This window comes from Anopheles merus, chromosome 2L (assembly GCF_017562075.2).
Source record: "Anopheles merus strain MAF chromosome 2L, AmerM5.1, whole genome shotgun sequence".
In the NCBI taxonomy this organism is placed as follows: Eukaryota; Metazoa; Arthropoda; class Insecta; order Diptera; family Culicidae; genus Anopheles; species Anopheles merus.
The window spans coordinates 14,838,115-14,862,923 of record NC_054083.1 but is presented as its reverse complement, the minus strand read 5'-3'; the positions used below and the strand labels follow the sequence as shown (position 1 = coordinate 14,862,923).

General features: G+C 44.1%; 1 protein-coding gene across 3 annotated transcripts in view; it reads left to right on the top strand.

Moving 5' to 3' along the window:
- LOC121593536 (retinal homeobox protein Rx) overlaps positions 1-24,809 on the top strand; it is a 45,991-nt gene that overhangs the window by 3,493 nt on the left and 17,689 nt on the right. For all 3 annotated transcript variants that reach the window (XM_041915984.1, XM_041915983.1, XM_041915982.1), the window contains exons 3-4: positions 8,813-10,132; positions 10,263-10,429. In XM_041915984.1, coding sequence (XP_041771918.1) covers positions 8,813-10,132; positions 10,263-10,429 — 1,487 coding nt within the window. The remainder of the gene's footprint in view (positions 1-8,812; positions 10,133-10,262; positions 10,430-24,809) is intronic.

The window sequence follows — 24,809 nt, the reverse complement described above, 5'->3', positions numbered from 1 at the left end:
CCACACCACACAAATGGATCAATGAACGATTGGAAAAGCCATGTATTAACTTCAGCTCCCAACAAGTCCGGTGGGTGCACAGATAATAATAGTGTCTCTAATTTAGCGTTTCAGTATCCCATTCATCGCCCCAATAGCGAACACAAAGCGGTGGGCTTTCCTTTGTCGACCGAATCAGCCACCGTAATCGACCGCGGCCAATCGCTAGATCTCTGGGCTTTCTGCATCTTCCACTGTCAGCTCCATCAGCCATGCTGGCTTTACTGTCTGCTCCCTATTTCCCAACGGGAACCCTCCACTCGACCCATTCTGTCATCAATCAAACGCTTTCGTGTAGCTCTTTGTAGCGAACACTTGATAGGCCCGTTGGCGGGCTTCCGAGTTGGGAAAGTGAAATGTGTTCACCGGAACTCATGAGAAATTTTCCCACCTGGTATCGCCGGTTTTGCTTGGGAAATGCTTTTCATCTTTGGAAAATGGATGTGAAAGGGGTAAATAGTACGTTAGCATCTGACAGATAGCTGCCTTGTCCGAACGGTTGCCTGCAGATGGGACGGGTTTTGGCGAACATTTAGCAACCCATGGCCGATCCTTTTGTGCAAAATCTCACTTTCAAAACCGGGCCACCGATCCCACCGACCGGTCCTGCCCTTCTTGTACGGCTAATGGAGCGTGTAAAGTGTATATGCGTTCCAAGATTGGCATCTACACACGTTTGTGCCCAAAATTGGTGCTCCGTTTTCGGTGCTTGAGTTGCGGTTGGTCGCACACTGTAAGCATGACTGCCGTAATCTTCCAGCACCCGGCAACTCCGTCGTCAATCTTGAGTGGATCACGAAGCTCTGCGTGCTGCCACAGAGTTTTAATTCAATTTAAAATCTACTTTCGTACGAGATCGTACGAGAAAACAAAGCAATAAACTGGATCTAAAGCAATACCTAAGTGTGGAAAAATACCAAACTACAGGAAGGATTTCGCTTTTGCGTACGGCCCTACCCTTTGGAACGTTCACCTGTCCAGCTGTCGATGATTTTAACACGCACGGTTGGCACGGTTAAAACTAAATTAATCAAACGATGTTTTGCTTCTTTTGTTTCGTTCCTTCCATCGTTGGGTCGATCCCGATGGATGGAAGTGTTTCTTTGATTGATTTATTAACGCTTCTTTATGTCTCGCGAGATACACCTCACTTTTCACAGTTTGTTTCTCGTTCGGTCGTGTTCAATGGTAGTGGGGTTGCGTTTATTACTTCAACTCCAACTCCGTCGATAGCTTCGCTTGCTTTTTGTTAGTTTCGTACTGTTCGACCCAACTGTCTTTTTGAGCATTCGACGTTTGGACGAAAATTAGGATTACGTTCAGTTAAGCCACCTCGAATCCCGGTAACCGGTTGGCTCAAGTCACGGAGGAGGTTGTGTGAAACTGAAGGTGATGTCTTAAAGTGGCTCCTACCGTCTCCATTAACGCACGGATAAATAACAATAAACTCCCGGCACACCATCCTCAAGTCTCCAACTCCAAACCCCTACCGCCAGTGCCGTGTTTAGCACTTAATTAATCATTAAATGAATGTTGCGATTGCTTAATAATGATGTTGCTTCCATTAAGAAGAGTACGCGCCGATCATCGGTCAACACACGGGCTGGCCCCGCGGTAATGGAACGCTGCGTGGCTCCCCAGCTCTCTGCCGCACAGATTGTAGTAATTCTATTACGAGACGAATGTACGTCAACGCCACTGTCAGGCTTGGCGAGCCGGCTAATGAACGGAGGCGGTTGGTGATTGTCCGCGAAGGTTTTAAAGTGAGTGGCACCAATTGGACGAAAAAAAAAAGAACACAGAGGTTCCGTTTTGAGCACGGGTTATAGTGGCTTAAGGACATTGGCGGATGGTTCGATAAATGTAAGTCAATTGGCTCCGTATTGCTTTTGACCCATATTACTGAGTGAAGGTTTTGCGCGGGCTAATTATACTTGACATGAATTCATTACACTCGCTGTATTACAATGGAATGTTAAGATCGTGGATCATTCAGCAAGGTAAAAACGAATAGCTATGCTAATAAACGTGAGTACGGACGATATGACATGGTTATAATTATCAGAATATCGATAAGTTGTGATGAAATCAATGAGGCTAGGTTTCATCTAGTCTTGTTTATAAAATTTCAGTTCATGTTTTTTAACTATTATGTTTCATATTTCAGTTATGGTTTGTGTGGTGAAAAATCAACATATCATGTTTTTTAAATCATGATTGATCATAATTATTGAATCTTTAAATCATAATTGTATACGTTGCATGAAATTATATACCTGAATTAATATAATTTGAAATATCTCATCTGAATCGATAATACATGTAAAGACTTGATATTCCCAAGCTTATAATCAAATGGACCCGTAAGATGGTCGATCACTCATGATGCGCAGGGTCCTAACGTTCACATGGGAGCTGGACATTGGGCCAGCATCCACATGGGGTTTAATTTTTAGATCAAAGCTATTTCAGGGTCATTGTCCAAGGGTCAACAGTCAACTACAATGGGGTCAACATTGATCCAAGAGCCGATTATCGGTTCATACGAAACATATCAAAACTTATAAATTCCCTAACTAAGTTTTATTCAGAGCTAGAAAAAATCAACAACTTTTAAAAATATCACATTGACGGTACCTCGACAAAGCATCGTACCGTCACACGTTATCTATTTGTTTTTCGTTAGTTGACCCCAAACAATGAGATGCTACACGCGAGTGAAAGCAAATCAGCAATCGCTTTCTTTCCCTTTCAATCAACCATTTCTAGTGCACATTCAACATTTCTTCAACATTTTGTCTCTTTGTTTGACATGCAGTAACAAAAAAGGGACATAACAAGACCAAAGAGTTTTCCCGACAAACGAACCCCATGACGAGGCAAAACACTGTATTAAATATCACTTATCCGTTCGCTCCGGCTGTTTCGAACGATTTCTTGAGAATCATTGTTGTTTCTGTATGCTGAAACAAAAATATACACTCACAGCAAATTAGACAAATTAACAGCAAGATACGGTGCAATTAGTAGCTGCATCATTGGAACGTACGGCCGGATGGAAAGTGTTCTGTCTGGCGACAGTCGGAAGACGACTTTACTCCCATTGCATTGCACCGTAGCAATGGCCGCCCCTAATGCTTTGCCTTCTCTTCTCGCTCCTCCGTTCTTCTGCACGGGAAACGGGTCGGAAGAAATTCAATAAGAGGAGATTTTCAACATGAAAGAGTTTGCCAAATGGAAAACTAACTCAATAACGTGGGAAGCCAGCAGTGCACTGCTGGCGAACCTTTAGCGGCCGCTTGCCTGCCGGTACCGCATTTCGTCTAGCTTGGGTCTTGTTCTCTGCTGAGTGTGATGACTTTGAATCCCTAACGGATTGGACCGGATTGCAGCAGCACAAGATCAAGCGACATATCTGGAAAAGGTTGCATCCAGGTATTAAAAAAAGGGATGGATGCGCTTCCTGTGTCCGGGCGCCGCCTAATACGTTGCCCTAGCCCCATCCTCAGATCGTATCGGACCTCGGTTGAGAGGTCTACCTTTGAACGAGCTGAAAAGTGTGCAGATCTGTTCGTTTGTAATGAATAAATGTGTTTGTATCTTCTTAATCGAATCATCAATCGAGGAGCGGAGGGAGAAAGATAGAGAAAATAAGGAAGATCAAATGCTAGCTTGATGGTAATCGAAAGCAATCTGTTCTTTGCAATAGCAAAAACCATTAGCAACTACTGAAATGCCCTACGGCATGACATTTTTGCTCCATCTAGATAGAATCTATCGGACCTATTCACTATGGACGCTGACCGATATTATGCAATTATGTTGTCAAAGGGTTCGATGCTAGTGTGCTACATTTGCAACCATTTGCAAAGTTGCAATATTGAAGATCGTTTATTTTCTTTTTTAAAAGACTGTTTGCTAAATCCGTTATAAGTTATACATTTTCTCACCTTGATATTTAAACCACAATCCATGCTCTGTTTGGAAACTATACAGTGGTTGCGAGTTAATGCTAATCGGACACTTCACTCCAGCTCAATTAATCAAAGTCTAACATTTATGAGGGAATTTATTTAGCTGGCTACAATAGCGATAGGTAAAGCTCTAGCACGTGCGTTTCGTAATGCCGCTTCGTGCCGGATGTATGCGGATGCAGGTATTAATTAGGAAAACAAATTGAATCAAAAGTAGCTGGAGGTTATCGTGACGTCTGGATCTGGCGTCTCGTGACTATTGCTGTGATCGGCCTGTCAGCGGGATTTCTTTCTTTCGTTTGCGACATTCTAACAAATCGTCTGGGTGAGAGTATATATTAATGAATTTCCTACGCTGTATTTATCGATTTTTTAATATATATTGCGGAGCACCGTTTATTTGGGCTCATCGACCTCGTCCGGATTCTGCGATAACACGGATACGGCCTCAGTGTGTTTGTTGTTGTCATTGATTCGTATAGTTTCATTAAAGCTGCGATTTGTTATGGAAAAAAAAACTTTTTTGTACATAGTGTATTTCAGCATGGTAGTATTGTTTGTTAATTTCTTCCTCATTATCCTATATTTTCATCGTATTGAACTGTAATTTCTGATAAGCTTTGCGTTAAATTTCACTATGAAACGATGAAAGATTAATGTTATCCTTAAATGAACTAATCATGCATTGTTATCAATCATAGCAAGTAATTAGTTAAACATATTGTTTCATTTAGATTTTCCCTAATAATCATTCACTTTCTAAGAGACAATCTAGCATCATTGCCTTCGCGTTCTCGCTACCTTCGTGGTAAGCGCTATGTGTTGAAAACTTTAGATAGATGATGGACGCTTTTAAACATGCGAGTAATTATGCGCATTAAAAGAACGGTCATGCAAGATCATTACTTGAGTGCAGCAGAATGTACTTCTTAACGTAATCGTCAGACACTGATTGGCTGGAGCGAGTTCACCAAGAAGAACAAGCATCAGTACGTCTCGATAGGAATCAACTTATGCCGCATGTTAAATGCATGATTTTATCCCTTTTAATCCCGTGTAGAAACAACGAGCATATTATTAGAAATTAGATTCGAACAAGGGCTTAAAGTTGACGATTATTCGTATTCCTTCTGTTTAACTCACTCTCTCTCTGTGTTTCTCCCTCTTTGTCTTCGTTAAAAATGAGTCCTTGGATATGTTAAAGCACACAGACGCTTGCAGCACTAGTCGTCCCAAGCCCTAGCCCCATTTCTTCACATCCCGCCCAGCAATAGCATGGATGGGTAACGTAGTTTTGATCCCATCCTCTTTTTATCCTTCTCGCTGGCAGGAATGACATAAAAGTCCCTTTTAAAAGCAACTGGAAGGTGTTTTATTCGTTTGTGGCAGCACCTTTTTGCCGCCGCTGTTGCCGCGCCGAGTCGCTTTAGACAGTGACGTTTGGAGATGTTAATCAACAATCAAGTTCCGATCCTACACGGCGTTGTCTAGTTTGGATGTTTGGGTTTGCCTCTCACTGGAATTGCATTAAGAAAGGATCGAGAGGTAAAAGGTGGTAACAAAAATGACTTGCAGCTTGCATTGCAGTAGATGCTGTAAACAGACGACTAATGTACGTCTGATTAGCAACCAATTGCCATCGTACTAATTATTCACTTAGGAAACCGTTTTCAATATAAGCAAGCGTGTAAGAAGCGTAGCGTTTTTTAATGCAAACTAGTTTTAACTCTGCCAGTATCGGGGTTATTGGTTACTAAACATTATATTTTGTTTGACTAATATTTGGTATATTTATATAATGTATCTATTCTATCTTTCTCTAAATGCTCGAAGGTAATCTAACCTATCATTGTGTCACATCCCGTAATCCATGTGTGATCATCCTTCAAAGCCTTCTCGTGGCCTTTTCACCAGTTTGAAGGTGTTCCTGGACTGACAACACTATGTCCCCGTTTGGGGAATATATTTTTTCCGGTCGAAGTTTCGCTAGTTTTGCTTTTCAACCTCGTCCTAGGTTGATATAACGAGTTTCAACCGAAGAGCCGAATGGACGGTTCGTGACGGAGCGCCTGTCAATTTGGATCTCAATGATCGCTACAGCACGAGTCTGGGACTTGATAGTGAAACGATATATTGACAGTCCATCAAGATAGTACATTCGTCTCGTAATAGTTAAAAAATGGATGAAACCCTCGAAACTACGTCCCCTTCGGCTGGGATTTGGCCCTGGTGGGAAACTGATCCCATTACAAAAAGAGACCAAAATAACTCGGAAACAAAGAAAGAGAGCAAAATAGAGATAGAGAGAGAGAGAGAGAGGGAGAGAGAGAGAGAGAATGAGAGAGGAAGAGAGAGTGCAGTTGTATACTGGATTGAGAGCTGTATCTGAAAACTGTCCTCGTCAACGGCATTTGATGGCGTTGGTCACAGCACGCCACGTTCTTTACACCAGTTTAGGCACACACACTTACACACAAACATAGGCACTGGATAATGTGACCAAAAACAGGATCCTGATAGAGAGGAAGAGTGAAAAAAACACCACAATCATTTGACTTGCATGATGTTAACACTAGATTTACAATGACTTCCACTAATGGATTGCATTTGATATCGTTTTGGGCGTTTCGTTTCGATCCCCACCGACCAGTTGCCGACCGGCTTCTTCCCTTTCGAAATGGAATCAATCTAAACACTGCCTGCTGTCGCTCCTAGCACAAAGGACAGTTAACACGCACGTCAGTGGTTTTGCTTCCTTCCTTCCTTCCTCACCTTGCACTGAAGCGGTAGCAGTGGCACGCGGGAATTAGAAGCGACAACTAAATCATGAACGTTAAATCACTCTCAATTAAATTGAATTTGAGCACAATTTAGATTAGACTGCCGAGCAGTCAGCGGTTCCTCAGTGACTCAGTTTTCCTATCGATGGTTTTCCGGCTCATTCTCCACCATTCGAGAACGTGCTCAGTGCTCGTTTTTTTTTTTTGGTTATTTTTGCCACGGCCGATATGTGAGGGAAATCCGGAGTCCGGAGGAAGCGGTAAGCAAGTGGGCCAAACGAGTACTGAGGGGTCGATCGCTATCCTACAAAAAGGGAACAGATAATGAAGGCGCGACGAAAATGCCGGGGTCTCTGTTACCCATTAAACTAAAGCACATACAATTTCCCCACACCGTAGCGTTATGACACTTTGACATGCAAAGCTTGCCACCACGCCAGGGAAGAATGGTCTGACGAAACAAGGCAACGCAGGCTAGGCAAAGCGGAAAACTTGAGCAGTGTCTCACCATCCCTCTCCCACCCGTACTTTCCTTGACTGTTTCATTGGTTCACAAAACTGATCACTTTGCCGTGCAAATGAATGCGAGTTTCCCGTGTGTAATTAATTTGTCAAAAATAACTCACTTTTTCGCGAGTTTTGTACCGAACGAGGTGCGATTATTTACAAAGGGTTGCATTCCCGTACTGCTTGCTGAAAACAAAATCGCAATGCTTGGAACTCAAATTCACCCCGTTAACGCTAGTAAATTACATTTCGTTATTTTTGGGGCCTAGAAGAAGGAGTTTCTTTTACAACAGTTTACTGTGTAGCGAGGCACGTGCTCGTGAGTACGCCTGGGGTCGGTGCCATTGGGGTAGAATTAAGAAAGCCCGAAAATTAATTCCAAGAAACACCCGCGAAAGCGGTTTTTTTGAATGGGAGTAAAAAAGGTTACAAACAAATTCCCCAAACACAAGTTCGAACGCCATGCTCGTGTGTTGAACCATTTCCATGATTTCTATGCTTCCGCACGCTACAGTGCCGTGTGATGGAATTTGGTTTTACGTTTTGTTTTGTCTAGCTGCTCGTACCCACCGTAACTGGGCAGACACGCGATACAAGTTAGTCAAAAAATTATGACCAGTTTGAAACTTATTATGTGTTTTGTTTGCCTAATTTCGATTAAGAAGCAATTCGCACCTGTTTTGCGTTTAGTAAAACGAAGGGCAATACGGTAAACGGAGATCGGAATCGCATTTTGTTTGTGGATGTTTTTGGTTGGTGCACATTTATGGCGGTAGGTATGTGGTGTTGTATACTTGTACATACAGAATAACGACAAAGTAACATGTAATAGTTCAGAGTTAATGTGTTGTTGACGTTAAGAGGTGAATTATATATCGTGATTTGATTTCCAAATGAGTTATTCTATGAGTAGGTAGTTATTAAGCAGTGTTTCATCACTATCGAATTATGTTGCTTCATAATACATAACATAATACATGTTAGAGCATTACTTGGTCAATATGGTCTTCATCATCCATCTTTGCTGATCTCATCAGATTAATAGCTTTTGCCTGACTGGATTTAAAGCCTACATAAACAAAAGCTTGTTTGTTGAAGCACTTATGCGCCATCTTTAATTGGACTTCAGACGAAAAGTCGGAATCCGGAATTGATTGAGCTAATTGAATAAACACATCGATTAGATTGACTTCTTGTGTGATTGAAAACATAACTAGATGACTTGGGGATTGTTTTGCGATATGATTTGGCATGGCTTAACCAATGTTTTTATTAACCCTGAGGTGCGCATGCTGTATCATACTTTAATCAATTGTATCAGTTTTTTATTACATTTTATTTTTATATCGACCCTTCATGTTGTGGTTGTTGCAGTTGAGTTTAATAGTTTATAGCTTTTTTATTTACTAGTAGCTTCAGTAGGATTTAGTATGGTGAAGGATCATAAAGCGCTCAAAATGTTGGTACCCATCATCATTCAACTTATTTCGCTACCCTGCCCTTTGTTCGCAGGAGACTCGAGCGATGCAACCGATCTCAGCGCATCCCCTCTTAGCCAGATCAAGTTGTGCGATCAGCAGCAAATGATGGCGAAAACACAGCTACCCGCCACCTACGGTCTCGGCAGTCCCTCGAGCCCGGACAAGTATCAGCAACAGTTAGCAAATTACCAGAGCCACATCAAATCGTTGGACCTCGTGGCGGCCAGCTCCCTCGAACCGTCGTCGCCCCAGAGTGCGCTCCATCATCAGCTACCGTCGCACCATCATCTGCATCATCATCATAATCACCAACACCCGCCGGCCGTACCTCACCTTCATCAGCATGCAGCCCACCACCAGCACCACCATGCGCACAATCACCTTCAGCAGCATTTGCATCAGCAGCAACAGCAGCAGCAGCAGCAACACCAGCAGCACCTTCCCCACCAACTGCCTTCGCCGACGCATCCGTCACAGCATCAGCTTGCGCTGCACCATGCGCAGCATCCTGCCCTCGGCCAGCAGCAGCCACCGCATCCCTCCCTGGCCGAGCTCGAGTACATGAAGACGCTCAAGGAGACGAACAAATACTTCATCGATCGCAGCTATCGATCGCTCGGCTACGCGGCTGGTATACGCGGTGGACCAGAAGGTCCCCCAGAGGACGGAACGGGCACCTCGGCAGGCGGTGGTGCATCTGGCGGCGGCGAGTACGAGGAGAATCTTTCATCCCCAACCGGCGCTGGCAGTGGTAATGGCAGCGGGAGTCTGAAGCGCAAATACGACCGCACGAGGGATGGTGAGGATCGACCCGGAGGCAATGGCGGAAATGGCGACGGCGGCGTCCTGTTGCCGGACGGCTCCGAAAGCAATCCGACGTCCGACAGCTCCATTAACAAATATAATAAGCTGCATGAGTCAGCCGATAAATCAATTAGGGCTAATAGTTTCGATTATATGAAAAATTTCGACGAGCTGCGGGCCCGACAGGCTGCAGCGTACGAAGCGGAACAGCACCATCATCATCATCAACAGCAACAGCAGCAGCAGCAGCAGCATCACCACCAACAACTACAAGTTCTTCACCAGCAGCAGCAGCAGCAACAGACACAACAACACCTTTCGCAATCACAACATCCGCAACAGACATCGCCATCGTCCGGGCAACACGGGACGGCTGCCGGGACCAATGCGGGGACGGACGACTACAATCCGCACCGACAGTCGGCGGACAGTGGTGCGGACAAGGGCGCAGACGACGGTGGCGTGAGTTACGCGTCCAGCGAAGAGCTCAATCAAACTACGTCCAGCGAACAGGGCGAAAAGGTGGGCTCGGGCAGTGACGATGAAGGTAAGATGGAAGGTTTTATTTTAGCAATCGTTTATTATCTTTTTCTCCACATTTTTTAATCTGCTCTATGTAACATGGCCTTCATTGTTCTGACGGTTTGCTTTTTGTTATTATTTTGGACCGGTTCTAGGTGGTGATGATAATTGCTCGAAAAAGAAGCATCGTCGAAATCGGACCACTTTCACCACCTATCAGCTGCACGAGTTAGAGCGAGCCTTCGAGAAGAGCCACTATCCGGACGTCTATTCGCGCGAGGAGCTGGCGATGAAAGTGAATTTGCCGGAAGTACGGGTACAGGTAGGTTTCTAACGAGGACATTGTTTCATTAATGCATCTCAAGCATGGCCGGAATATAGCCATGAATAGCTATCTTACATTTAACGCTTCGTTTTGTACCACCATCTGTAGTGGTTTTGATTTTTGACAAACATCTGGAGTAGGCCGGACCAGACCCCCGGCCACATCGTCCAAAATCGTTACCAATCATATTCAACGAGACACAATAGAGAATCATCTCGTTACGTCTCGCTTTTTACAGGATCGGACAACAACAAAAAAATATGCCCAGGAAAAGAGCGAAAATATGAGCTACGCCCTCCGTTTTTGCGCAGTGGTTTGTTTATTTTGTCATCTTGCAAATGCCTGCGGCTTTTCTTCCCCTTTGGTCTGCCGCCTAAAAGCGATGCGAAGTGTGCACACTCCTGGCTATCTGATCGATGTAGGAGTGAGTACGTGGGTACGAGGTCAGTGCCATTTGCCTTCTGTGCACGTTGTTCCTACTGCTTTTGCTGTCCGCTTGCCACTTCCGGGGTTGCCCGTGGCTGGTAAATCGCAGCGGTAATTGAGTTTTCAATTTACCATCATATGAATACGATTACACGAGGGAGAGGTTTGGTTCGAGCCTTGGGGTGCCGGCGGACAGCAACAGCCCTTGGTTTATTCCCTCCGAAAGGGGTGTCATATTTGGTCTATAAATACATACTCTAAGGAAGGGAACGATTATGCCGCGTTTGATTGAAATTTGTGTAATTGTTGCGTTTTGACGTTTTCCTATTATATTGTGCACTTAATGAGGCACCAACTATGTAAGCTGTCAGTAGGAGGAGGGTCAATCAATTTGTATTTTAAAGTTTTGTTTGAGTTACGACGGAGTTAAATAAGACTACCTCGTAAGAGAGCTTCCATGACAGTATAGACAGTGTAATAACTAGAGCCCTGCTTGCCTCTAAAAATGGTTGATTTGTAAAAAGTACATGGAAGATTTACATATTTTTAATTTTCTAAAAATTGTTCACCTGTTTTAAAATTTTCTCAAAAAAGTATGATAATTAGTTTCAATAATTCAATCACACTTTTATGTTACTTCTTCCCATTGAATGGTACAATTTCCATTTCCACCACAAAACAACGCCTGGCATTGTTATAATTGAGTTTGAACAACCACCTACCAGCGATGCTGGCACAACAACACTTCACCAAACATTTGGGCGCAAATTAAAAACTCCTCCAGCGGGACGCAACCACTTGCCAAACACCCTCATTATCGAAGTCGCACGTCGGGAAGAGAGGACTCGTCATGCATCTGTCAATATTTTCCGGTGTCAACTCCCGGCGCGTTGACGCACTGTTTGAGAGGTTCGTTTTTTTTTCAAACCAGGTCAACCCTCCTTCAACCTTCTTTGCAGTGTGGCAAGTCGGTCGGTTGAGTCAATCGTTTAAACACACGCTGGATTACGGAATCAAAGCAGATTTAGGGACTAATTTGAGTCAACTAATAACTTGACTTTATGATTTAACTTTATTTGATGTGCATAATTATTTTATGCAAATCTCGATATTTGTTGTTGATGGTTTTTTATGTGAAAGTGTCTGATAAGATAATTTATGAAATATTGCACATTAATTTTCATTCCTTATATTTAAGACATATCTTGAACCTACAATTGACATACACTTCCAGCAAAACTTTCAAGAGAAAGACACATTTTTGGAGTGTTTATACCGGCAATGTTACTTATCTCAACCAACCCGAGCTAAACGCACGTAGATGATATTTTTCGCACGCACGACCACTGTAAAACTCGATTGACAATAATATAGGCGGAAGGACCACTCCATCGCTTTCACTCCACCGTAGCTTCTAGATGTATTCGGCAAGAAACAAAAAAAAAACAACAACAAAAAAGTGAATGCTCCGACGTACACGTAAAGTGACAGCTACACCGCAAGCATAAAGGATGCACACGCTCGCATCAGAGTGTGGCGCCCCGTGTACACTACTGTCAAGGATAATAACCGTACGGGGAAAGCTACGGCTAAAGTGACTCCGCGGGACATGTTCGCGATTTGCAATTTAGTGGAGCAACAATACCGGCAAATTGAGGAAAAACTATCCCACTTCCACCGGCTGGAAATGGAACGGACGGGTGTGAAAAAACGGGGTCGAGCGGTAGTCGGTTTTTGAGGTTGGGGTTTGGAATGATGTTGGCGATTGGAAGGTGCTGGTGATGGAGCTGTTTAGTCAATACTGGCACTCACACACACGTCCGCAGCACTAGGCTTCCACGGGCCGGGAATGGCAGCGGAGTTGTTTGTGGAAGTGAAATTGAATTTCGCGTTTCACCGGAACATAACCTCAAAGTGACGTTTCGTCACAGGAAACATTATCCACCGCCATTCTCGGTTCACTCACTCACGGGTCACGCGGGTTTGCACAAAGAGCGCATTCCGGCTGCCGATGCAACGGGGTCCGAGGAGGAGGTGGAGTAGAAATCGCACCGAATTAATTTTCATTTCCCCTTTCTGCAACACACGCGTCGTTTTCCTTCGTGCACGTCGGGAGGCACGTTCTTCAACGAACCCGGGCAGAAACCACTAACTCGTGGTCGGCGCTGCCTGGTTCGTTTCATGAGTAAATTTTTAAACTGACTTTGAAAAGTTTAACAACACCCATTGGATAAGGATTTTCTTAGCCAAACGGGTCCCATTCTAAGCTCAAAGCGTGGTTAGTGCTGTCCCCTTTTTCTGCGTAATGTGTTGTGGCAAAACAATATTTTCCACGGTCAACGACATGCGATAGATTGATGCTGAAAGCACTCCCTCTGAAAGACTGCTAAGGATATGATCGGAAGAAGAAAAAAGCAAAAATCATCCATCGTGTTGATCGAACACCACGCTTCAGGTTCGCTCACTCACGTTTTGCAACTAGAAAAAAGACATAATCCAATTTCGGTTGAATGTTATTTATTCAAATTCAATTTACCAGCGCTTGGCCAAACGCTAGACCGGGCGCGCATGTGCCGAAGCGTAGCAAACAAAAAACACGAAAGAAATATCGTCACGTTTTACAATTCACTACACAACGATAAAAAAACAGTCTACACTAAACGAAACTGTCAGGCATGGGATGAAAAAGCAAGAACATCAATTTTAGTCGAAAAATCACACCTAACAGCAAACAACTCCACCGAGCTCAGGTGGGTGTGAAGTTGTTGTGTGAAAATGTCCTAAAAGTGAGTAACAGTGTGCTGCATGTGTTTTTTTTCTCTCTCTCCTGATGTTCTTTCAAAAAGCCATTTGAGCTTCAAAAGTTGGTAAAAAGCAATTTCAATCTCGGTGTCGCTGCCAAAAATCGTTTAGTGATTGTGACGAATGATGTCGGGGCATGCGATTCATTCGCGCTGGTGTTTTGTTACACTCGTTTTTTGGTCGTTGTTTGGTATTGTTTGCACAAGCCTATGGGTGTTTCTTCTTTCAACGCCACCATTCCAGTAAACAGAGCAGATACGAAAACGAAAATAAGAAGAACTTCCAAAAGTCACGAAGAGTTCTATTTTCAATAAGGAACCATTAGATGTACACTTTTGATTTATATTCACCGGTTTAGTAGGTGCAATCATATTTTTCCTTCCCGTTTAACTCGTATGTGACTAACGGTCGTGGTTAATTGGACTTTGTTATTTTTGTTTTTGCCCTGCGGACCTTCGTGTACAACTAACATTCAGAATAAAACAGCTACGGTGCGTCTTTTGCTAATGGTGAAGCTCGTAGAGTTGAGGTGTTGTCTCATTACGCGCGCGCACGTCCGCTCTCGTTCGCTGTATGCATTGTCTGGTGATAATGATTAATTATGGCTGATGAGTAATGCTGTTTTATGCTCTTTAAATAGATACAGCAGGCAAAAGGTGGCGGCTAGTGGGCACTGTTTTGTTGGAGGGAAATTTAATTACGTACCCTGCCGCTGCTTTCCACCCTACCATTGCAGACCATCCCTGCATTGATCAATGACAGTCGATAAGCGATTGTGTTCTACGGGCGCTGCCTCGACCATGGCACAATTAAAAATTACCTCCAAATGAGTTGGCCGGACCTGGGAGCTGGGCAGAACGTAACGTAATATATCGATTGTCCCTTTCGTTTGGAATCATTTGAATAATAACGTTCCCCCCGCTACCAGTGACCGTAAGCCGCGTGTTCAGTGCGGTCAGTGCGGCGATCGATCGCTCACCTGTCACGTCAAATTAGCATAATAGATACCGAAACAATTATAACAAATTATATTTCCCAGCTTACAGCAACCGTGTAACGGGTGTGGCGGGTGCGCGGGTTGAGAAGCAAGGAAAAATAACACGGTAATTGACCCCTGTTATCAACCAAAACCTGGCTGCAGGTTTTATTTTTGTTGCCTCTTTCTCTCGCCTATGCGGCCCCCTTGTAACGAAACTGGGGGTAGTGTGCCCTAAAGGATCCACAGGACACCCTGCAAAGCCAATTAAGCCAACACAAATACGGTGCATGTGCATGCGATGGGGTCTCGATTGGTGCATAGAAAAAGCTTTTTTCCCTCATGCGGCCAGAGGAGTGCATTAGTGAGGAGGGCAAAAAAGTGGGAAGTTTGCTCATGCCGCTTCGACACGCGTCCCTGACCACTTCACATCGTTTAGCAATCACGATTAAGCCGAAGCACAATTGAGTTTAATTTAATTTAAATAGAGCTTTGATTTAATTTCTGCTAACCATAGAGTTTCCACCTACCAAACGCCACCAACTAGACCCCTACACCATTTGGTTGGAAAATGCAAAAGGCTCCAGGTTGCATTGTATGCAAAACCTCCATTATGAAAATTGAAAAAGTGCACTACTCCGTCCCGGCGGCCTCAGGAAGCAAAAAACAAACTAGAGAACGATTCCAGGAAATGGAACCGTACAGAAACACACGATGCACATGTGCCGACTTTCTTTCAATTATTTCCACCACCGACGATGGACTGCTATGAGTGTTGGATAGTGCAGCAATTAGTGGGACGCTTACAAAAAAACGGCTGTTTATACATGCACATTCATCGCTCGATGGTCGGTTTCGTGTGGCTCTGTTTGCTTAGATACAGCGCTAGAAAGGGATAACGATGGTACTGGTGGTGCATGCCGTCCTGATCACGATACACGTCTGTTATTGCGCTTTTATTTGCGACCATTATCGACCGACCCTGGCCCTCAGGTGTACGGCGCGAACGGTTTGGCGAGCGGAGCATGAAATCAAAATTTAATCGGTTAAAGGACACAGTAATTAAATAGTCATAAATAATCACATTCAAGCGCGATCACAGAAACGCAATCGAAGCACCTAGCCATTCAGTTTGTGATGGCGGACCTGGTTGTGACAGCGTTAGCAGCAAACGAACAAGACGGACCCGACCCGTACGGTGTAACTTGCAATTAAGTTGTCCCTTATCCGCTTTCCCATTTACGCTCTACCCCAAATAAAAAGCGACACAAAGTTTCACATTTCACCAGCGTGGAAATGCGTATGCGAAAGGAGTTGCACATTGAGCTGTGGGTGGGGGGGGGGGGGGTTGGGGTTGGAGAGTGTAAGGTTGTTTTAATGGTCTCTCATGATAAAAAGCAATTCCTGGCAGCAGTGCGGAGTAGTGTGCCGGCAGTCAGTCGGTTGAGCAGTATGGGTTTGTGCTGAACGGCACACTTTAGATAGCATCTTCAAATAGTTCACATTAGTTGAAATAATTAAATTAATTAGTGTCGCCCCATTTGCGTGACAGTCTGCGAACGGGACTGTCATTGTACGGTATAAGATGAACATATAAAGTTGACTACACGGTGCGCATTATGTCTGCGTGACACGAGATTTGGTGACACGCTTGTTTGCCCATCGTCTACTGGTAGAATTGCTAGTGCGAGAAGGGCTATACTTTTACAATTATACTCTACCGACCGTAAAGTGATAAAAATACAATGTTGTAGTAGGTTCTTGCAGAAGTAAAATGTGTGTACCATAGAAAACAGCAAGCAAAAGTACTGCGCACTCGTGTCAAATCTCGTCATGGTTGTTGTGTTTATTTTTCAACCTGAAAGAATGACCTTGCTAAACAACACTTTTCGAGGAAAATTTTCTACGACCTTTGCTTCTTCAACAAAACATTAAGAGTGTGTTAAGTTAATGGTGTTAGTTAACTAGTGATGGATAAATTCCATTTTTTCCGGAGTCAAATCGATCGGAACTTATTCAAACCTCGGACTCATTTGGACACATTCGGACGCATCCGGAATCATCCGGACAGATTCGGACTCGACTGGACTAGTCTGGACTCGTCCGGAACCCGGTTAAGATCCGAAGTCAGATTCATATTTTAAGCACCAGAGTCAGAGTGGATTCACGACTTCATTCCGAGTTACCCATTACTAGTTTTAACTATTGACGAAGTAATATATTTTTTATATAGAATACAGAGGAACGCCGTTTATGCGGGTTTATGCCTCTTATCTGGCAGTCCGTAAAATATTTGCAGGCATATAAGCAGGCAGTAAAATATTTGCATTAAAAAACCGAAGGTAATAAATACTGGATAGGTTTTACCAAAACATACTTTAACCCATTATCCTTGTTATTCGAGTATCCGGGGGAAGTACTCGAATGAGCCTGGATAAACGTCGTTCCACTGTAGTAGCTTTGGACAAAAAATCAATATGATTGCAGCGCTTTGTTACTAGTTAACAATGTTATATACGTTTAGCTGTAATTGTTTACGCTATTTCTAACACGCGAATGATTTATGAAAATATAAAAATAGCAAAACTTTAATAAGTACTCATCATCTTCAATTCTGTAATAAACAATGGTTAATAACACCACATAAGAGATGTAAAATTTCATGTTCCCCCTTAAACTTTTGTTTAAGATTCCATAAATTCCATAAAATCTGCAAGATTTTATCAAAATAACTAAATTGCGAATGATAATGATTTCAAACTGATCACCAGGCTATAACTTCATTAACAGCTTTAGGAAGTAAAAATGATTGATTAATCAGCATCATTAAAAAGAATTATTTTTTTAAGATCCAAAACATGCTCTACATTCCAATGCTACAATTCAGCAGCCAACAACTGTCACCCGATCACTAACACCACCAATGCGGTAATCAATAAAAGTGTCACCAATTAACGCCGAAAGCAAAAGCGCACTTAATCAATCGTTTCGGGAAATCTGATTTGTTGTTAATTTACACACTTAATTGGAGCATTTTTGTTGGCCTACATGGAGACGGGGAAGATTACGGGCAGCCGAAAACCCCCGAAAGCGCACCATCATTACTATTTTCCCGCGTGTGATGCATCCCGGAGGAACACGCGTGGGACACGGGCGACTCGCGGGCGTTTCGATGTAATCTGCTTCCATCACTCAAACCCACCATTGGTGGGTGGGGACGGACGGTAAATCCCTCCCGCGTTTCTGCCGAAGCCCCAGTAATTTACCAGCTATTTGTCTATCGAAGAACGGATTACAATTAGCGGAGCTGTCACTGTCACGTGAGTGGCTGCGCGTACGCGTTGCTCTCCATTTCTAGTGCGCGCATCGCAGGGACGTGATCGGATCTTATCGAGTTGCCTGAGATATCTGTCAAGTGGTTTTCCATCCATCCCTGCACATCCCATTCGGACAGGTAAAGGAAAGCTGCTATTAATACAGTCGCCGACCCGAGAATGAAAAGATGCACACCGGGGGAGAGCGGGAAATTCAAACAGGAAAATAAAGGGAGAACCCCGAAACAGAATCGATCCTTCGCTGGAGGAAGGAAACAACAGAAAAAGTCAATCAAATCGAAAGATCAGAAGACGCGGAGCTACGTAATGCCGAAGATGGATCCAATTTCTTCTCACCCCGCCCGCACGCGAGGATATTCGGATCGAAACGGAGAACGGGAAATTGAATAATCCGACTCCGTCCCTGCCCGCTCGTCGCTGATGCGGTACCATGACGCCTACGTTCATTGGGCACTCGTGCTGGGCTGGGCAGACTCGTCTCGATGGAATGTGTTTTTCCTTTCTGTTCCAGTCGAGAGCTGACCCAAGTTTTATTCCTTTTTTTCCACCATCGCCGTTCGCCCATCGCCTGTCGTAAACTGCTCGGGCGGAAGATCTCAACGTTTGCGTATCCCATGGCTCCGGAGACGGCGGGGGTGTTTTACGGTTATTTGTTTCGATTCCACATTTCCTCCGCAATATCTTCATTTAACGAGATCGATCGAGCGAAATGCGATTTACAAAATTTCATAACGTTAATCCCACCGTTTGTCTGTTTTTTTTTTTGTTTGGCCGAGAGCGCGGTGTGTGCGGGGGATTATTTGGCTCGACGGATAAGAAAAGAGCCCAAACCTCAGCCCAGGAAAGGGACAATCAAACGGAACGCAGGACAAATCCAGATTAAATTACGCTTGACGGGTTATTGGGTTGCGTTGCCGCAGGCACTTGAGCCTGCAGAGGCGCAAGGTTATACGCCAGCCGCACGCGCGCCGTCTGCCCTCGGGGAAGCAATTTGGTTGACGTCGCCGTCGCCGGAGTGAAGGGTGCAATGTTTGAGGTTTTCCCCGAACGGCTTTGCGCGAAGGAAAACACATGTTTTCTCACACAATTATGAGAGATTAGGACATTTGTCACGGTACGCCTAATGATGTGGGCTGGGAGCTTTCTTTTGTGTTCCATGGTAGGAGTTGATGGAGGTTAAACCAAGTGTGCTGAAACAAGAGTACCTCATAGGTTAACATATGTCTTTCTATTTTTTTTAAACTTTGCTGAAACAAATCCAAATTATTCTTAAATTTTGTATACAATTAACACATAATACAAAAGCACGTATTTTGCAAACTCGTTTTCATATTTGGCATTTATTGTACATAGTATGATTTATGCTTGTGTGTGGGGTAAGCTCTTTCCCCAAAAGTTCCTGAACTTACCATCGTCTTAGCACCGACATCTTATCCTGACAATAGGTCCAATTTATCTCGTAAATTGAACCACAATAGCAAACGGTTACAAAATCATGAAAAAAGGGCGCTCCCAAAACCGAGATCCTTCGCTCGTCTCGCGCAATCGTGCGCATCGGGGCGTGCGTTAATCATCTCCCTTACTCTTGCTAACCGTTTCTAACAGGGCTGATGATATGGCAGTTGTGGGGTTTACATTAAATGGCACGGAAAATCGATCAAAGTGTGCGAGCGAAAGGCGAATAGCGGTGAGCGAATAAGAGAGGAATACACGAACGAGCGGCAAGGTTGGAGAGTTTTTCCCATTGCTTGGAGCGCGGTGGGTCGGATCCGCAGCATCCAGCCGTGTTTGATGTAGCCATCGTGCATCGTACGATGCTCGGCAAAAGAAAATGGCTGCCGTTGCGCGCTGGAGGAAACTCGACGCGCTGATGCTTTGCGGCATCGTACGGGCCCCGTCGAAGTGAACGTAGCACAATGGTTTACCGCTTAATCGACGGGTAATCAAATTATTCCTTTTAATGAACGCGTTCACGAACGGTAACGATGGAGTGTGTGTGTGTGTGTGTGTGTGTGTGTGTGCGCTCCTGCCCGTGGTTCTTGTGCCTTTGGCCGGGCGAAACTTTTCCACTGCTGTAGTGTCAATTAAGCCGAACTGTGGACACAAACGGTCCAGCAGGAACGGCAATATTGCCGATTCAGCGACCCACCGGGACGGTGCGAAGGTGCTAGAGCGAGTCCGAAACAAAGTCCTGCTCGGTTTGGCGTTGATTATTTAATTTACTCATTCGATTTCAGTTCAAACGCCTTGTGCGCCGTACGCGCACTCTGTCACCAGCAGACTCAGAAGCGGCCATCGGGCAGGATGCAAGTAAAACCGGGACGATGCCACCGACGTCCTCGTTGGTACGATGGTGCACCGGACCCGCCGGGCCGGTCCGATCGGCGGTGGTGGAAAATTAATTCCAAAGTCCCGATACGAGTGACACCGTTACAGCTACACCGGGCACACCGACCTAATGGGCCACCTGCAGCGATGTGCATACCCCACCCCGTCACTCTCCTGCAAAAGGGGTGGTACGACGAAAATGCAGCGCATAATTATGTTTCAATCGAGTCCTGGTTCGCGCTTTCGAGTGCACACCGGTGTCGCTACAGGAACAGGGGGACGGCGGCGCAAAGTGGAGCGAACGGAAATTGCTATTTAATTAGCTGGCCGAGGGCAGCACTGAGCAGGGTGAATGTGTGTGTGAGAGAGAGGGAGTGTTTGCGTGAGTGTGTCTTTACGGGATTGGGAACGTCGTCTAAAAAACCGCACTATTCGTTCACTGCCCGAACAGCCCGAAGTATTTGGGGTGTTTCAAGCGTTGTGGTGATGGAGATTTAAAAACTACCGAAAGCAATTAAGGCTTGTGGAACTAGCTCGTATGTCGTTGAGTTGGGACCGTTCTTTTATTTCGAAAAGGATGGACGGGAACAAACCGGTCGAGCTGGTTTTATTGTTATGCAAACTGTAATTGAAATATATTTGCTGATAGTTTGCTTCGATTTCATTCGATCATTTAAGTAATAAAATAAAACGGACATAGGACGTAGAACTCTGGGCCGATCTGGTGGTACGGTCGTCAACTCGTACGACTTAACAACATGCCCGTCATGGGTTCTAGCCCCGAATGAAACGCGCCGCATACGTGCCACTGAAGTCCGAGCACACTAGTGGTACAGGCAGGCATTAACTGACAACGGTTATTGTGCTAAAAAAGAAGAAGAAGAGGGGGAGGATAGAACTTAAAGTATTTAGGGTGTGTGACAGAACACAATCAATTTGTTTAAACGAACAGTAACACTGACTTGAAACTGACTGAATTAAAAACACACTTATTCATCAGTTTAAAATTTCTCGGCAAACTCTAACTTATTTTAAGAACCAAATCAATTAGACATATCAAGTAAGCATACTCGTATCTGTTAGATATGTATCTGTTAAATATAAAATAACCTGAACAATTAATTATCAAATTTGTACAATTTGTTTAATATCAGGTCGGTTTTTGAGGTTAGTTTATTTTATTTTATATTAACACTATGATTGTTGAAGACATTAATTGGTATCGCTCTTATCTGAAGTTAATGAATCAAAGTCTTCTTGATCTCTGGCCACACTTTTAAGCTAGTACGATAGGAATTGGATCATAAAATATCCATTGCAATGTCACCAGTTAACCTCTCCATCAAAACGATAAACTGTGCTCTTAACGTCGCCTGTTTATGATGCTTAACTGCCGTTTTATCGAAGATTTAACACACCGCTTACTGTTCGTACATTTTGTCGAGCATGGCACACTGGCGCTTGCTAATGCGTAGCTAATTTGCATGTATACACAGCAATGTTCCGCGCTCTGTAGCGTATTTTACTGGTGAAAATGGTGAAAATTGCAATCATAAAAATCCATATTTATCTTCGATCGAACAAGTTTGTTAAATGAACAATGGAGTACCATAATGAATGTACCATACGAAGCAGAACCTAATACTGTGTGGACGATATCATGAAATTAGCAAGAAGAAATAACACAAGAACCTTTTTTCTTGGTAAGCACGTTGACGCATTCATACATCGCCCAAAAAGCGTTTACATTTACTCATTTCCTTCACGAGCTGTGGCACGAGGAAAAAGAGGGGGCGCGTGATTGTTGCTAATAAAATTACCCCACCAAGCTCGTTAGCAGCGCTTAAGTTAGTATTTAACGCGTACAGTGTAGAACGAAAAAAAAAAACAACCCACCCACTGTACCAGGCTCCCAAGTTTACCCACCACACGTGTAAGTGTGCACATGGTAAAGCGCACAACGTTGAGAATCGATTTTGCTTTCTTTCGGCTACGCTACGGAACAGTTGGTCCTGCACGTGTCTTTTCGTACGTGTGTAGCGCCGATGTACGTTGCTTCCGGTGGGACTGTTTGATTTTGGTTATGGTAAAATATGACAACGTCTGATAGGAACGGAACGGAGAATCGCTACGCAATTCGAGGCGATTCGGGTTTTTTTCGCTTTTCTTGGCATGCGAAGGTATTTGCAGGACAAATCGTTTCTGGTGCACCGTGTTCTGTCCCAGTTCTTGTTTGGGGCTAGCTTACAAAGGGGGGAGATTTTTATATGTTCAATGCCTTTGATACCATCTCAGCCTGGAGGAAGAGGGAACGTCAAGAGAGGCGGCATGTGTGTAAAAAGAAAAGTATAATAATAATATGTTTTGAGGTAAGCACACGTATACCGAGGTCGGTTTTTTTGTTCGTTGCAATTTGAAATCGAAATTCCATGATCCATTTCCCTCCCAAACGTTCGCTTTTGCATGCTCTGCTGGCACAGGCGAGCGTAACAAATGGAGGATATAACTTTCCTGTGTCATTTTGTTTTATTACACGCTAGCGCTTTATGGGAGTTTAATACGCAAGCGGTCACAAATCGATGGCGCGGATGCCGGCAGTGGAAGTTGCTTGCGACCGGCGGTCATAATGCTGGCATGTATGTGGAAGGGGAGGATCGCGTCACCACAACCACCAATGAATGTGTGCCCATGTGCACGCTTGCATGCGAACACGTTGACTTCCGAAAGGACAATAGCATCTTCGTTTTGCCGTGCCAAATGATTATTCATAAATCACGAAACATTCGTGCAATAATCGGGTAGTACAAGACTGGCCGGAGGGTGGGAACGTTATACATGTTTTTATTGAACTAATTCCACAGGAGGTCTGTGAAGAAGCTTGGATTGCTTTGGATACAGCAAGAGTCATATGCATGGACTCCCTTAAAAACTATCCTAACTTTTATCAAGCATGTGAAATTACAAATAAAGAGATCCTACTTTTCATAAATGTGCAGCTCCTTTGGGCGACTGTTTCGTGATTTCGTATCGCCTTACTTCTCAACTTAAGCACACGAATGGATGCTTAACAATATTCAAATTAATGACTAATTTGTATGTAATTTTATGAGTGTGGCGAGCTTATTACTACACAATGCAACAAAAAAAATCAACTTTAATACAATTACCACTTCTGTCACGCTTTGTACCCAAAGGACCCAGCCCTGCTGTGAAGCGCTTTTTTACGACACCGATTAGGACCGAGGATTTCTTTTCCACCTTTCTGCGCTTTACACCCACCACGCAAATGCGAATGTATGTTCGCTCCTAATCATTCGGTAATAAAAATCATTAAATTTAATTTTCGTGTTTATCAAAGGTTCCGGTTCAGCAGGATGGGATGGGGAAACCGGTCCGCCCTTACCGTTCCCTAGCCATCATCCCCAATACCAACCTTTCATTGGAGATATGAAAAGTTGGTGATTGCCGTTGTGGTCCGCACAGTGGGTGAACCAAAGGAAACTTATGATTTAGCACGACATCGGACCCCAAACGGGACACGGTTTGGTGGTGAGGGTTTTGGGGACTAACCATCAAACTGACCACGGGAAAAGGTTGATGGATGGATGGCTGTTAATTTCATTAGCGAACCGTCCATCGGTACCTGGTGGACGGCAGCGACGAAAACAACCATCGTGTCACAACGTTCACAGGAAAGTCCTTTAGTCACTTGGGTCGATTATGGTGGTTAAGGTTGGAAAAATATGCTCCCTCGAAAAACAGGCATCTCGTGCGTGAAGGTGTAATAATAATAAAAAGCCACTCATTGCACATTAGCTAGGTAGTCCCAGTGGGGGTGTGTAGGGTTCTCTAGGTTCCGAGGAAAGCGTGATGTGGAAACCTCTCTCCACCCAGCGAAACCAGCCAACCGCCTGCCACGCGGTTATGACTATTAGCATTATCTTTATGCATTTCCATATTAAATATGGGAATAAATTGAAGAAACGACTGTTCGCTACTCCTCGCAACTTCCATCGCCTATTGCCTAGTGCTTGGTATCGCATCAAGGCCGGCCCCTTCGTCTTCTACAGCAAACTTCTGCACAACTTCTACAAAATCGAACATAAAGTTATCGTTCGTTTGCGAGGAGGGAGTTCCCCGCGTGGGTACAATAAAAGTGCAAATAAATTTGATAGATTTATTCGTCTGCTGGCTGCAAACGGATGGTTTCTCGCACGCATGTCGCTATGGTCTTTGTCGACAGCGGGGTTTTTTTTTCAACAACGAACTCACGTCCCCATCGCTCATATGTGAGCACATTTGGGACACACAAAATAAAGGACCAATTTATGAATTAGAATTACTACCAAGTAGCGACAGAGCTCGCGGTTGGCGAAGTCTTGCCGGTAGCTGGTACTGTCGTACTGTCAATGCCCATGAAGGAAAGCAATAAATATTTTATTCCTATCGCTAGCTTTATTGTCATCATATGCGAACACGGCGTTGGCGATTGGGTAGGCCATGGGGCCAT